This window comes from Gavialis gangeticus, unplaced genomic scaffold (genome assembly GCF_001723915.1).
Source record: "Gavialis gangeticus isolate Ggan-Ray unplaced genomic scaffold, GavGan_comp1, whole genome shotgun sequence".
NCBI lineage: Eukaryota > Metazoa > Chordata > Crocodylia > Gavialidae > Gavialis > Gavialis gangeticus.
In genome coordinates, this window is record NW_017729025.1 from 131,299,353 (window position 1) to 131,315,605 (window position 16,253).

Consider the following 16,253-nt stretch of genomic DNA (forward strand, 5'->3'; position numbering starts at 1 on the left):
ACCAGCAGCCTTTAATTGCAGCAAGAGAGATTCAGGTTGGATATTAGGAAGAAATTTCTTATCATTAAGGTGGTGAAGCATTGGAAGAGGCTACCCAAAGAGCCTGTGGGATCTCCATTCTTGGAATTTTTTAGGGCAGGTTAAACAAAGACTTATCTGAGATAGTACACACCAGGATGATCTAATTTTGAGAAGAGGGATGGACTGACTTTCTTAGGTCCCCTCCACCCCTACTTTTCTATAAATAGGTCACACATTTTAAGGTTTCTTTTTGTTTTCAAGCTGAAAAAGCAGAAGTTGTGACATGGAAAATAAAAGTCACCATCTCTAAACTTAAAGTAGCTGATCAACATTTAGCTATGAAGAGTCATTTGTGCTAAAGCATCCACTGACTCCAGTTTGCTTGGAACCCATTTATGAAATCAGTGCAGCTGCATAGGTATAAACAAGGGCCAAATTTGACACACAACTTCCAAAAAAGTCAGTGAGTATATAAACCCTGTGTAATTTTGAGCATTTAGGAGTTACCATTGTTGTGACTGTCTCGCCTTCTGAGACAGGTAAGAGAAGGACATGACAACAGAAAAAGAGCCTGAGCTTAAAGATGCCAAAATCTCTCTTGACTGTTCGGGGACAGACAAAAGTTAAATTTTTCACATGATCAGCCCCCCTGAAAGTGCTCTACAGCCATGCTGTGACACATGTGCACAGCTGTAGACTGCCACTGAAGTGGCCAACCACCTGACAAATTAACCCTCATCAAATAAGGGTTCAGATGAAGGTGCTCTACTTGTGTTTCCTAGGGTTAAATTGTGTGACTGGGGCTGGGGATGCAGCCCAGCCCCAAGGGCTGTCAGCAGGAAGGGAAGGAGATGGGGGAGTGAGCTGCCAGCTGGGGTTTGCCTGGCCTGAGCTGGAAGGGAGGGGTGGCTTCCTCAGCCCCCTCCTCTCCAGCTTAGGCCAGGCAAACCCCAGCCAGCAGCTCACTCCCCCTGCCTTCTCCTTTCTTGCTGATAGCCCTGTAGCTGGGGGAGGGGACAGGGACTGGGAAGAGAGGGTGGCTCCTTGGCTGCAGGCAGGCGAATGTCTCTTGGGTCAGGGGAGAGGCTGCTCTAACTCATGGCATTTTATGTAAAGCACCATGAGTTAGTGTGGGGGTCTGCACAACTGTTAGCGCCCATGAGCAGGAATTGTTTTTAACTATAATCTAAAGCCCTGAGTTCAGCCCAGTGAGAGTCTATGTAGGCCCTAAGCTGGCATTCCCTACCTTTCTCACACTGAATAGCATAATACCTTACTCCATATATTGCTCTACCTGTTTTAGTTGCATTTAGCTTATATATTTTAATAATAATACATATGTGTAAAAGTTATAGGAGTTTAAAATGAATCTTTCTTAAATCTATCTGTAATTACCAGCATATGGTATGAAACACTAATACTCTTCCTCACTTCATTATTTTCTAAATGCTGGTTATTACACCGTGGATAATAGGAAGACAAGCAGTTATTACAGAAATGACTCAGGCACTCTCCAGACTGAGAAACAATTTTATTTCTTCTAATATAGAACTGTTGACATGTAGTCAGTTTAAACATAAGTAATATGTTCCAGTGCATCACATTTTATTCAACCATAACAGTGCCAAGGATTTAAAGCCAACAAATACCATGTAAGTTAGTGAGTCAGTTAACAAGCAAAGCAAAATAATGGTGAAGAGCATTCAGAAGTGAACACAAGCCTTTGTGTTTAAACATATTTCTAAGTTTGAGCTAACAGTTCAGATTGGCTTATGAACAGTGCATGTAACTGCTTCTTCTACCTCCTCCTTCATGCCACACCATATGGAGACAACTGAACATTGCAGTTGTCACCCTCCAAGGTGCTCCGCTTCACTTGGAGGTGCAACACCTGGCAGGATCAGGCCTTCTGCCATTGGAGGGTTTACAATCAGATATAAAAGACCTGAGTTATGGAAAGAATTTTTTTTTTATCATGCACATTACAATCAAGCCAGCATACAGGAAAATGCTGATTATCCCTTATTTGGGCCCCTTTAAGGTCCTGAATGCCCTCAACTCCTGTTGATTCAAATGGTTTCAAAACCCAGCTTTTCAGACTAGAAGAGCAACACGCAGTGTACCTTCTAACCTCCTAGATGTTTTGGTTTTTTTAGCAGCAGAGCAGGCATTTGCTATAAACTGAAGTTCCAGGATCAGTGTAAACATTAGAACTGACCTGTTTGTAATTTCTGAATATTAATTTGCCTGAGTAAATTATAGTTTGTGAAAGGAGAAATGCAAGCTGCCCTTCACACAAGATGTCCATATGTTCACATTCTCATTCTCTTTTCTGAGATCTGTTCCCTCCTTTTCCCATTTATGTAAGAGCAGCATTGATGCGGCTGAGTGGCTGTTTTAAACCATAAAAGTGAATTGCAAAGGAAAATCAGACTGAAGTAAATCTGGATTCCTGTGCTGACTTTCCCTACCATGCAAGACACTGACACGGATATGTGTTTTAATATTGTTGAAATATTTGAAATTATAGCACCTCTTGCTATGCTGATGTCCCGGAATATATTATGCTACTATTTCATTAGGTTGCATGACACTCCTCGTATTAGGCATGAAATCATTAGAGAAGCAGGAAGTATCAGTGGATGTCAAAGGAAACAACTTTTAACATGTTTATTCCTCATCTGAAGGTTTCCCACAGCATACTAAACACAGACAGTCAAAACTGAAGCCTAGGATGAGTTGTATGTCTCATATTCAGTGGAAAACCTCACTTAAGAACCACTTTAAGAAGATGCCTTGCAGACAGCAAGTTTGTAGAGCACATAATGACCAGAACATGAGTACATGGAGGGATTTTGCTGGGCCTTTCCCACTACACTAATGGGAATCTTGTTAGATCCCCGTGAATCAAACTGAAAATGCACACATATGTCTACAATATAAGATTTTGCTTACATATTAAATTCTATTTTGATCTGAATGTTTTGCCTTAATAATAAAGTCTTCTGGTCTTTTTTTGCATAGCTTTATCAGTATGTTGTTGTAAATCTAGTAGCCACCATGCAAAGCAGAGACAGGCTACACCAAATGAAGTAAACCATGATTACAACTTACTATTCCCTGTACACAGATACATATACAAATAAATATAAATAGATAAATACTGTAGAACAATAGCATTCATAGTTCACTTCTCCATGGAGGTATGTTGTGAATACATAGACAAAATTATTTTTTTAATTGTTAAAAAGATATATTTAAATTTCTTATAATACAACAGCTAAAGTAGATTATAAATTCTTGTAACAGGATCCAGGGTATGTTTTATGCTGGAAATAGGTACTGGAGCTTTATTAGCTAAAATGCCTTTACAATTACATTTCAAAGAGTTAGTTTTGCCTCTGCTGAACCATAGGCAGCAGTAGCATTTAAGCACCATTCATGGAGTAAGGAGAACACTAAACTCTTCCAGTCAGAATATGAGGTAAAGTGATAGTGAAAAACAATCCTTTGGTTTCCCCACGTTTTCTAGTCTGAAAATCTGATGCACCGTATGTACAATTAGGAAAAATTATTATCAATATTAAATTGCAGAATTGTCTCAAATTTAAAAGACTGCTCCCCATAAACTGAAATGTAGCCTCAGTGTACAGTCTGTACAGGTGCACTGCGTATCTTTCATGCATGTACAAAAATCTGTGAAGGTGCTTTCTCAATGTTTTAAGTGAAAAATGCATTCAAAAAACTTTAGCTCTGAAAGTCATATAAGTGCTTTCATTTTTAGCAGCAGCCTAGATGTGTTTTATGTGCAACCACAGATTTTATCAACTGACAGCATACACATTCAGAAAAAGGTGCCTATGCTTTTGTGATGTTATCCTACGACGGATTTCTAGTTGATTTACAGTTACTGATAGTTCTTTGATACAGTACCTGCTTTTGTGAAGACTGTAAGTTGTAAAATCATAATGTGTCATATACACATTAAAAATCTCCCAGAATACTTCCATGAGTTCTTTGGTCGATTACAGAACAGGTCACTTACTGCTTTTTTGACCTTTCAGCATTTTGTGAAGGTTAGTAATCCCTTTGGTATTAAGTGAAACAGCTTTAACATTGTATTAAGTCCTTGTTCAAAATATAAAGTGTACTCAAGCTTATAAATATACCTAGTAAATTAAATTCCACTGGCATTGCATTTACAGTAAAGTAGCTATGTATAATGTCTACAGTCAATAATCAAAAGACTCTCTTCTCCATCCAGGAGAGTACATAACAACTGCAGACGCTCCCTCGGCCTGAACAAGGGTGTTTGTACCCGAAAGCTTGCAAATAAGAATTTTTCCAACTATTTTAGTTGGTCTAATAAAAGATATCAGATTTACCCAAAGAACCTTGTCTGCTTCTTCTCCACAAGAAATATATGTATTTAATGCTAACATTTTTACACAAGTGATACTAACTTCTGAACTTTGCATACTGTTCATTCTGCCTCAACCATGCTAAAATACAAACAGAGATACAAAAGAATAGATTGGAAATTATTCTGTTCTCAAAAGTACTAAATCATGCAGTTATATTTCTAGGGAACTCTGTTGTCAAAATTATAATAAACCTCTATGAAAAAGGACAACAATGAACAACTGGTTTAATTTTCACAGTGCAGACCATCTATCAGACAGATGAACTCAATCCATTTTTGTATCCTAGGTTGACTAACCCTCCTTGTTGATAATGAGATTTAGATACTTCTTCACATATTTTTTCAGTAGGACTAGAAATTCTGTTGTAGAAGCAAAGAGCCTGTATAAAAACTTTTGATACTAAATTTCACCAAACAAGCTGAAGTCTTAACATGAAATTCCTTCATTTCAGCCAGATGTTGGCCAAAAAACGTCACTCCATGTTAGTTAACATTGCTGAAGTTCCATGCATTTGTATGTGGTTATTTAGGTCCTGTTGAGTGGATATTCCCTAGATAACATAAAGCTTTCAAAGTGCTGATCTTCTGCCTTTTTCTTCAATCTCTGCTGCTCTAAGGAAGACACGAGTTTGTCTCTTTCTGCAATCACTCTCATCATCTTGATAAAAATTTCGTTCTCCTCCTTCAGATCTTTCTCATCTTTCAGGCTGTCTGAGAGAAGGCAAACAAAATGTGTAAAACCTGGCTCATCCTTTGTAAAGATGTGGAGAAAAGACTTAGTTTATAACAGATACAAATGCTACCTAAACCATAAACCAAAACTCAACAATACAAAACCACATACAGCAATGAATACATTAGTGAAAACAAATGTAAGATGTTCAACTGTAGTTGGATTTTAAATTCAGTTTATAAACAGGTGAACAGAACTAAACAAAAATCTAGAGGTTGTAAAGAAACTGAAAATATCTTTTCATAAAGAGATTTGAACATTTCAGTCATTATTATTCTACTCATTTAGAATACTTTTTTTAATTAGTTGAAGTTATTCATTAACAGGTATATCACAATATTTAGAAAAGAGGAATGAAAAGAGGAGTAGAATGTGGGGGCAGAGGATACATTGCAAACTCCTACATGTTCAATTTTTCCAGATTCACTGAAAAATAGGAAAATGAAAAACAATATTTGTGGTTAAAATTTCCATTTTGATCACTGCTAACACAATGTGGGAAACAAAATTTGCAATAGAGACTGATTTAATGGATTTTAAGGCTAGAAAAGAATATTTTCACCTACTCTGACATGCATCACACTGACCTAGTATTCACAGTTATTCTTATGTAATATTTTTCTTCCTTTTGTAATTATCTCTTTGAGATGACTAGAAGACACAATAATCGAAAGTGTAGCTGCCTTGATTTTTCATATTGTTTCATTCATGCACATTTTTTATTAAGAAAAAGAATGAGTATCATGGCAAATTATATTTTTAACTGCCATGACGGCCACTTTTAAAAAGAAAAGTCAAGATTCCACTCCACAACAGATCGTGTAAGATGGAGTAAAACAAGCTGCTGAATCCTGCTCTTAGTTGTGGTTGGTAGATCCCTTGTGTGGTTCACCTTTATAAAGTTTATATACTTTGGGGTTTGAAAGCGAATTAAAGACAATGCAAATTGATTTTTTATGGAGAAGGAATATGATTTTATGCAACTTGTCAGTGCAAATATGATAGACATGGAACATGTAGTAATTTAAGAACAGTGATATTTAATTGCATTATAAATACTGTACGCAATCTGGCCAGTGACATGAAGTTATGTATAGCTGTATTAGGCTATTAGAATGCTCTAATGGGTGGGTGTTTTAAAACACCAGAAAGCAGCACAATGGAACTGGATAACTGACCTTCCAGTGCACACTTGGATGCAATTACCAGACAATGGCATACTTCCAACCTAAAGATACACAGCTGGTTTTTCAGGTTTTAACAGTCAAAAAAAGTACTCCTGGGAGATCAGTTGCTAAAGGCAGCAAAGGGAAACTTTGAGCCTCTCTAGAGGGAGTCTGAATATATTGGGATTACCAGACTAATACCAGAAGGGAGACAGGCTGTCATACAGACTGATTGTTTTTCAGTTACCAGTATATTTCCAAATTCCAGACAAATAATATTTGTTTCAAGAGGGCCATTTGGTCACTAAATTAACCAGTGATCATTGCTCCCAGAGGTATAAAAGTGCAGGCACTGAACATGAGCCATTTTGCTCAGATATTCAAAAATAACATTTCAGAAATACAGTCCACCACACAGTTTTAAAGTAGGGGGATCCCAGTGAGAGAGAGGTGACAACCTGGGGCTGAGGGGGTGCACATCAAGAGGCCAGAAGAAGCTAGAGAAGCAGTTTGTCCAACTGTGGCAGAAGCTATTCTAATATCCAGGGACTAGTTAGCTGCAGGAGCTCACTGCCCGCACACAACTCAAAGTTGTTTTTTAAAAGAAGATGCTTGGAAATGTATTGCTGAATATGTACATATGCAGTAATTCACACACATCTCTAAATTTGTTCCTCAGCTCTTCTAGAAGCTAACAAACATGCAAGCAAGATAAAAAGAAGCCACAGACCCAGGAACTCCCAATCTCTCTAACTCAGTATAATGGTCCCAAATCACTGCAGTAACACCTGTTGTAAAATGTATGGTTGGAGACCACTAGGGTAAATTAGGGGTGCTCAACCTGCAGCCTGTGGGCCAGATCAGACCCCAGATCCACATAGCCCTGTGTTCAATGGCCCTGCATTCTTGATTCAGCACACAAGGCTGCATGGAGCCCGATCCCAGCACACGAGGGCAGATGAAGTTGGCTTGTGCCCCAGGGGTCCTGATTCAGCATGTGGAGCCTGGTGAGGGCAGCACAGGGTCCTGGGGCCCCAATCCCAGCATGCAGGGCCAGGGGGGGATGGTTTGGTCCAGAACCAGCATGTAGGCCTCATCCTGGAGCTCAGGTTCCAATCCTGCCCATGGACCAGCCTCACACCACTCATTTGGCCCACAGAGCCAAAAGGTTGAGCATCACTTGTGCATATCAAGCAGGTAAGACCCTTCCTATGCAACTTACCATCAATGGCCATTTTCTCTCTCAGTTCCTGTTCCAATCTGCTTTGGTGATCTTCCAGTTCTAGTTCTTGGGCTCTGGACACATTAAAAACAGCAGTGATGAACCAGCTGACATAGATTTCCTAAGCATTTCAGAATTCAGAAGGTAACAAGAAAGTTCAACAGTCCTAATAAAAATACTGACAATTCCCATTTATTATTACCATCACTGCCTCTGGAGTGCTTTATTCATATGAAAATATTTGTTGAGGATATAAAGTATGCAACAACATGCATGGCAACATGTTATTGAAGACATTGACTACATTCAGTAACAACAATAAGTACACATGGTGCATGCCCAGTCTCTGCTCCATATAGTCAGGTTTACCCTCAACTGTTTGATTCTTCCTACACTCTCATATTACATGCCAGAACAAGGCAGCAGTATCTCTTGGATTCTGTATTCTTTTAAGTTCCCCATTCCCTGGGAGCATTTCAATGTGCACATGCAATGATTCTTTGTTACACAGACTAGGTGTGCCTGTAGATCTGCCAGGAGGCTGCTCCAATGCACTGTAATTACAGTGCATTGGAGCAGTCAATTAATCAAGCCTGGTTGAGTGTGCTAATTAGCATGCTCTAGCCAGTGTTCCCATGCTTCAAAATGGCAGCAGGGGCGCTTTAACTAAAGTTCATTCAACAAGCTTTAGTTCAAGTGCCCCTACTGCCATTTTGAAGCATGGGGTCGCTTAAAAATCAGACACTGTGGTGCTTTAATTAGAGAGGCTCCTGAGAGCTGCTCTAATTAAAGTGCACCCCCCTCCATTCCCGAAGATGTGTAAAAACACCTTAAGAGCCTGAACCTGAGCCTGACATATAAGTTGAACACTTCTGAGAATGGAGGGCCCTGTTTGCAGTGAAGAGGACTCCTAAGGAAAGGAAATTAATATGAATGAATGAATAGACCCAGAGTGCACCATTTTGTGTCTTGTATCAAATGATATAGATTTAAGTTTTGTTAAACTGTCATTTTTTGACAATGTGAAAGGAAGCAGAGATGCCAGATGAGTAAAGTAAAATCCAAGGCAAACAAATTTCTTGCACATCTTTGCACACATGTAACTGTAATCAGAGGAAGATTCAGATGGTTGCAGGGTTTCTCCAACAGAGCATTGTGTGGCCTGTTGTTCAGTGTGGAACTGGCAAATGGCACCCAGCCACCTGCTATCAGCACAGGATCCAGAGATCAGGAAATGTTCCCCCACCTACTCAGCCACAGCAGTGGAAGTAGGGAGCAGCTGAGAGACTCAGCAAGCAAACATGGCACATACAGCAGTGGGAATATTGATGGTTTTATGAGCAGTATAGTTTTAATCAACCCCAGATATTGGTATCTAATACAGTCCTTATTTGCTGATATACATCCATTCACTTTGCCTCTCTATTCTACTCCCAAGTAATTCCCAACTGTGTTTAATCTTTCTTCCCATTTCCTCATGCTGCCCAGGAAAGGCTGATATACTGTAGCTTAGAACAATTTTTCTTCTATGGGATAAAGGCCTTGAGGGTTCATTAATCCATCATTACATTGGAACAGAGCATCCACAAGCAACAGTGTTTCATAATAGCCTTATAGAATCAAAATCAGTGTACCACTGGGGAGTTCAACTGAAAATCTGTGTTCAAAATAGATGGTAGTTTGGGGTGTTCTTATTTTATCACACTTCCAGCTCCAGGACATAGCTAGATAAGGAGTGTAAGCTCTCTCCATGCGCTAATGGCAATATGCTATGCAAGACAAAGTGGCAATTTAGCTTCGTAATGAAGGCTGCATGCATCTGGAGAAAAATCCTGAGTCCCGGATCTAAAATAAGCACATTCTCCCCCCACCCCTGATGTTTCTATTATTAATGGTAAACTGTATTGTCCTTACTTACAGCACCAAGAGCTCAGATTCATAACGCATTAATTTATTCTTCTCCAGGGCTAGTTCAAACCATTCATGTAACAGCTGAGTTTCATCCTGTGTGCCTGAATCTGTTTAAGATATAAAAAGTAAATATGTTACACTGGGTTTTCCTCTCCATTATCAAACCACATTGGGGCTATTTTAAATGCCCCTTGTTTGTAAGATGAGGTGCATGCATACCATACAGAACCTTAGTGATGTGATATTTCTGTCAGTATTTCTCCATACATATAGCAAACACCTGTGTATATTTTTCAATAGTTTATTGCAGTTAAGGGTATATTGATTATTCTGGAAGGAAACAGATAAAAAAGAAACAATCATTTGCTGCCATTTTGGAAGCCAGGAGGTTCATGTTATTCCTTTTCTTTTATTTGTCTATTCTCTTTTTAAGTAGTTGATATTATTTTCTCTTAGTTCTGTCATCAATAAATTTGTTTCCTTTTTGGGAGGCTCCAGTGCCTGAATAATTCATTCTAGGTGGATATCTGACCACAGTACATTTATGCTTCTAAAATGGATGCTTCAGTACCAAAAAACTGCTTTGTTCATATTGCTTGCACCTTTCTTTGAAAATCTGGCCATTAAATGCACCCTGCTCATAAGTAAATTGCTCAGTATTTTACCACCTGCTTACCTCCATACAGCCCTGCCAAGAAACATATCTTAGCACAAGTGGCTTTCAAAAGGTTTGAGACACTTCTTGTTCTATACATATCCTTCCCCCCCCGTCTAACCCTTTTTTTCTGTGTATTTCCTTCAGTAACCATCAGTAAAGCCCATCTACCCCATGGCATCTAAATGTTCTGTAGCATGACCCCCATTCTTAAATGAAAACCTGCTGAAGAGATGGGAAATCTCTCCCTTAAACCTCTGTCATGCCTAATCTGCCATGACCTTCTCCACATACTCTGACAAAAGAGCATAATAGTAACAGGTTGGATACAAATACCTTAATTTACTCCAAAATTATCCCAGGTTTAAGGGACAATCCCAATGTCCATGAAGTTCTATGAATGGCAGAAATCTGTCAGTGTTGTAGAAGAATTTAATGACATCTGGTCTCTCGACAGCTGCTCAGCAATTGCCCACACAATGCTATTGCTGTCTTGAAAGCCTACGCAGTAATGACTTCATCAGCCATAAGGCTGCGCCATCTCCTACACTATCCTATGTATGGCAAAATTTCTCAGTTGTTTAGCTAGAAGCAGAAGTGACAACCACATCATGCTGAACCAACTCAAAGGCCTAAAGACAAGAGCTGTCCGGAAGTGCAGTAGCAGCAGCAGCTTCCAATGCAGAGACTGGTACTCAGCTCTTCAGTTTGATTGCTATCATATCAATGCAGTAAGACAGGAGAAGAACTGGAAAGGGAGAAAGAGGATAGGTAATGAACTGAACTAGGTGGACAAAAGAATGCAGCTGTGCCTTCCAAAAAATTGTAGGCTAACAAAGCCTGGCTTCTTCTTCCTAGTGACTGGACCATGTATGCAGGTTTATGAGACCACTTTGCTTTTAAGCTAACAGGTTGAATCCAAGTGATTGAGGCTCATGATTTTATATGAAGAGGCCTCCAGTTCAGATCTCAACGATGACAACCTGTTCAGGGATGTAGTTATAGTTGTCTAGAAGGTGAGGGAAAGAATGACAAGAAATAGAAAACAAACTAAGATAAAGAAATAAAGCTAGACAACTAAAGAGGAAGAAAGAGCACATGTGATAGTGTTAGGAAGAGCTGCATAGGAATAGCTGCATCAGAGATAAAAACGTTAAACCCCGACTTGCAGATGTGAAAATATACTAAAGCTCCAGGGAGAGGAGCATAGGTGCCCTGCAGCCCTTCAGGTCTCATCTCCTAGACACACCAAATGACTATTATATATATGCTCTCTCAGCAAGGCAAAACTGCTACAGTTTCTGGAAATGAGTTTCTTCTACCACTCTACTACTGTAGCTATGCCCAATATCGGCTCTCAACCTGATATCAAAGCCAGGTTTGGAACTCACTGGAGCACAGCCTGTACTACATGTACATTAATGACCTCACCTAAAACAGTTCTTCAGCAAAGACTCTTATTGAATGTGAAGGAAATCATGTTCATTGTTTACATCCATTTTTTCATCTGGGCATGTATAAAATTCTCTCATCTTCCTTAGAGCCCAAGTTGTACATAACTGAAGTAGAAGGTACATGGAGAAGAGAAAGGTCTATAGAGAAAGGTTGTACTGGTTGATGGACAATTTTGTGACTCTGAAATCTGATTTTGTTCCTTTTGGAACTAGCAAGCAGGCAGGTGGGCAAGCTGCTAGAATGCCAGGAAGAAGTCCTTCAGACCCTGCTGGAGCCCAGCGAAACATTGGGAAAATCAGCACATTCCCACGGCTTGTTTCATTTATACAAATGGCAAATTGTGATGGAGAAAAGTTTTGGCAGAATTTCTACGACAAGCTCAAAGAAATTGTTTAAGTGCCTGCCTGTCTGAAGTGTCTTGGTTGAATGCCTGTCTGTAGCAGTTACCTATGGATTTAATGCAGCCAGAAATCAGCACCTACAACATCCCTGCCCTACCCTGTTCTTACAACCAATGTTTTATTCATCTAACTGTCCACAGAAACAATCTGTTATTGCAGGCATTAGTCTGTGCTGTATATGTGCAGCGACTCAGACTCTGTCAGTCCCCCATCTCAATCTTTGTTTTATACTCATAAAAAAATGGAAAACACATGGAAAAATACAGCTTTTTAACCTTTCCTGCTTACCCTACGAAACATGTTCCTCCCTCTGCTAAAAGGCTTTGTTTTATACGTTGACTGAAGCAAACAGGAGTGTATTTTGCAAAAAATGCCTTGTTTATTCCATGTAAAAACACCTAATCTAGTTGTAGTAATAGTGTCATGTTGTTTTCTTTCTTTGTCCTATGGAGTGCCCTCTAGTGTCCTACAGGGTACAATGCATTTATTATCCAGACTTCTCTATTGACCTATCATTAATAATTATACTAACAGTTACTTAGCTCATACAGGATGTATGACATCTTTCAAGGGCAGCACAAATAAATTAAACATTCTTCATATCACCATAATGAGACAGGTAGCTTTTATGATCGATTGGATGCCAGTCCCTGTGTTTGCTTATTGAACACGTTACCTTTTTGTTAAATGTTATCCAAATCCCTTTCATCACAGACACCACTAAAAATTCAAATACTATCATATATAGAATTAAAATTTTAAGGTGGTCCATTCAAAGCAGCATTTATTTTAATGCTTCTCAAATTCTCCACTTTCTGCCCCATAATCTATGTTAAAATAGTTCTACAGACAAAAGTATAGCTTTCAGCCTCCTGTTCACCCATACATCTTCACATGATTGCTATTTTGACATTGTTTAAAGTTTTAAATAATTTTCTTTCCAAAGGCAATTCTAAGGGGTTACACTAGATATAAAAACAAAACCTTCTGAAAGACTTGCAGTTATTCACACATATCTTGAAATATGGAGAGATGAATTATGCTCACTCAACACAGAGCTTTTTTCTTTACTACCAACCTTTACATTTGTTTCCTTAACTGGTGAGTTATGCAAATTCCAGTTGAAAATGTAGATCGAAATCTGTGCTATCGATTTTTCTCGTAGGCAACAGATCCTTGTAAACCCACACAAATATCAATGAAAAACAAAACTATAGTACACTAATGATTCATTATTTGGTATTTAGCACAGGATAAAGCAAATGGAGGGGAAAAGCACCAAGAAAAAAAAATCATAGGATTGAGATTATTTCTTACTTTTTCAAATCCATGAACTGTTGCCACTACAATTACGAGATCATCAAGGCCTCATTTTGTTCATCAGTCTACATGGCAGTTGTTTCACACCCACGCATGTTCTCTTTTAATTCAGTTCAGTAGCTGATGAATAACTCCCACTAACAAAAGAGCCTTTCATTCCATGCTTACATAATTATTAGAAGAGAGTTGCGTAAATGTCACTGAAGACTAGTGTTTGCAGCCCTGCCTCTAAATTTCGTTATTCACAACCTTTCCAGCTCAATATTATTGCTGAACTGTGATCATTTTCTAATTACTCTAATAATACCTATTAAATCACTTGAATTACATAAGCACAGACCTACTTAAATACAACTTAACCTAATAAGCCCTGGTCATTCATTAAACAATAATGCCCATTATTTTTAAAAGGCTGAACGGAATATTAACTGACCTATTCTTGCATTATTACACAAATGTTATTACAAAGCAACAAAGTGTTAATGTTTCAGGGCTAGTTTAGAGACTCTAGGCTTGAAATTTAGTGTGATAAGAGTTATTCAAGCACACTTTCCTTTCTCTATGTTTCTCTATCTGCCTTCTTCTGAAGCTGGTCACCCACATGAAAACAATCAACACAGAGAAAAAGTAGTACTCTAACCTTAATGATGGGAATTAAATTACTAAGGATGAAAAAGCAAATGAGGCGCATCAATCTCCTAGTAGATGAGCCTTCTTTAGGAAATGTGATTATCAAAATAATGAAAACAAGAGGTGGATCTGGGTGATTGATCTTGGTATTCAGCATTTATCCTTACTTACCTATAGTTAGAAGAGTTTTGTTCCTCTATACTTTTTGAAGATATAAAAAGAAGACCCAAAATTCTTTGCTGATTTCTGTAACTAACACATAAAACCCTTAAAACACCCGTGGGGAAACTATGCTTTCTAAAAGACAAGGAAGTGGGCATACTTTGATAAATCATTATCTTTTAACAGAAGAAGTGATCATATATTAGCTTTTTAAATAAAATCTGGAACAGAGTAGCTCCATCAATTATAAGATATTGGTTTTAACAACCAGTGAGATAGCTATGCAATTCCTTCCAGTTCTTTGGTTAGACAAACTCCCACTAAAGCTAATTTGTTGGCTCAGTATTTGTGTATGATAATACTGGGTACTATAAAAAACACTTATGACCCAAGGAGATCATAATAACTTTCTGAGGTATTCAGGATTGAGCCCAACATGTTTTTGCTGCAAGTATGATGAGTTTCTTAGCTGTTAGTAGAATACAAAACAAAAAAGCATGTACCTACAAATCTAAAACTTGGCCGTGCCACATAGCTATGAATATGGTACCAAGTGTCAACACAACAATTTCCCAGTTTTTCAGTGTTGTACAGTGTAACCTCATGAATCCAGCATGCTTGGGACCGAGCACCTGCTGGAAATGTGAAAATTCCAGATCTGTGAAACGGGAGCGGCAGCCAGTCCCGGAGCAGCAGCCACACACAGAGCAGAGGCGCGGGATGGTGGATGGCGGTGGCAGCTGCCATGTGCAAGGTGCCTCCTCTGCTGCTCCAGGACCGGCTGCCACTACTCCCCAATAGAGTATTGTTTTAAAAAGTGATGGATTTTCCATTTTTCCAGGTTTTTGATATCCGGATTTATGCGGTTATACTGTATTATCCGACAGAGCACAAAAATCACACTAGTGACTTCTAAGTTTTGATTTTTAACAAGGAAAAAAAAAAGAGCGTCTCTGCTATGAGACTGCTGGCTGTCATAAATTCTTTATGTCTAAAGTATCTTTTGGAATCAAAAGGTAATCTCATCTGGCAGGAGATCTGTATGAGGGCAGCCTCTTCTGTTCATATTTCATTGGGGGAAAAAAAGGGAACGCTAAATAGGATCATTGAGTTCTACCCCAAGTTAGAAGTGGAATATAGCTGCTGTGATCACTACAGCGTCTGTGGGCAACTTCTCTCCTATCCCCCCCTGGTTGACAGGGAGATAAGTTCCGTTTCCTTTTTCTTTCACATACTTCTGCTCCCCTCCTGGCACCTGGCCGGCCCCGTGGGGTAGGGAGAGATCTGGTTCCACCAAATCTCCACCATCCATTTTTCTCTCCCCCTCTCTGTCTAACTCCTCATGGGGCTGAAGAGAAAGAAAGTATATCAGGCATGCTCAGGGAGATCAGTTAAATCTATGTAGCTCCTGCCTGACACATTATAGCAAGAGGCTTGGTGCTCCTGCTACTTTAAGAGAAGGCAGATTGCGGATGGAGCAGCCTGCAAGTGCCGCAGGAGGCAATCGGGGGTCATGTGACCCAAAAGGGGGATTCAGGGCATAAGCCCAGAGTCTGAGTTGGGGTGGCACTGGCAGCTGAGATGTGAAGAACTGAAGAGCAGGAATGCAGCCATGCTCCTGGCAAACACCTAAGCTGGGGGAAGCAGGTTGGTAGTCTGGGGACTGAGACAAGGGGAGGTAAGGTGGTCTCAGCTGGCCTAAGAGCAGAGCCAAGGCTCAGAAAATAGGGGCCCTGAAGACCAGGGCCACAGCCAAAGGGTTGTGAGAGCAAGAAGGGTCAAGGACCCATAGCCCGCAAGAGGCAAGAGGCAGAGTCAGCAACTTATAGCCCAGGAGGGGCAAGCATGATCAGGGAGCCTGGAGGTCTCTCAACTGGCCTAGGAGCAGGACCTGGGAAGGACCAAAGATCAAGGGAGAGCCACTGCTGGAGACTGGGATGGTCAGGGATCCACAGCCCAGTCAGGGCCAGGGGCCCAGTGCCTCAGGAGAGTACGGATCTGGGTCAGAGACCCAAGGATGTGCCCGGAAATGAGCAGAGAGAGAGAAGTCAATAATGAACGGTGACATCTGTGAGGCATGGGCATGATGTAAGGGGTGGTCAGAGCCATGTAATTAGCTCTTAAGGTGCAGAGTGAAGACATTTGCACTCAGAA

At 39.7% G+C, this 16,253-nt stretch overlaps 1 protein-coding gene across 3 annotated transcripts in view; it reads right to left on the minus strand.

Annotated features, from left to right (window-relative positions):
- Positions 1-1,533: 1,533 nt before the first annotated feature.
- Positions 1,534-16,253, minus strand: part of MICAL2 (microtubule associated monooxygenase, calponin and LIM domain containing 2) — a 193,348-nt gene continuing 178,628 nt past the window's right edge. For all 3 annotated transcript variants that reach the window (XM_019519567.1, XM_019519566.1, XM_019519569.1), the window contains 3 exons: positions 9,484-9,583; positions 7,566-7,639; positions 1,534-5,155 (listed from right to left, as the gene is read on the minus strand). In XM_019519567.1, the coding sequence (XP_019375112.1) occupies positions 4,971-5,155; positions 7,566-7,639; positions 9,484-9,583 (359 nt within the window). In that variant the 3' untranslated portion in view covers positions 1,534-4,970. The remainder of the gene's footprint in view (positions 5,156-7,565; positions 7,640-9,483; positions 9,584-16,253) is intronic.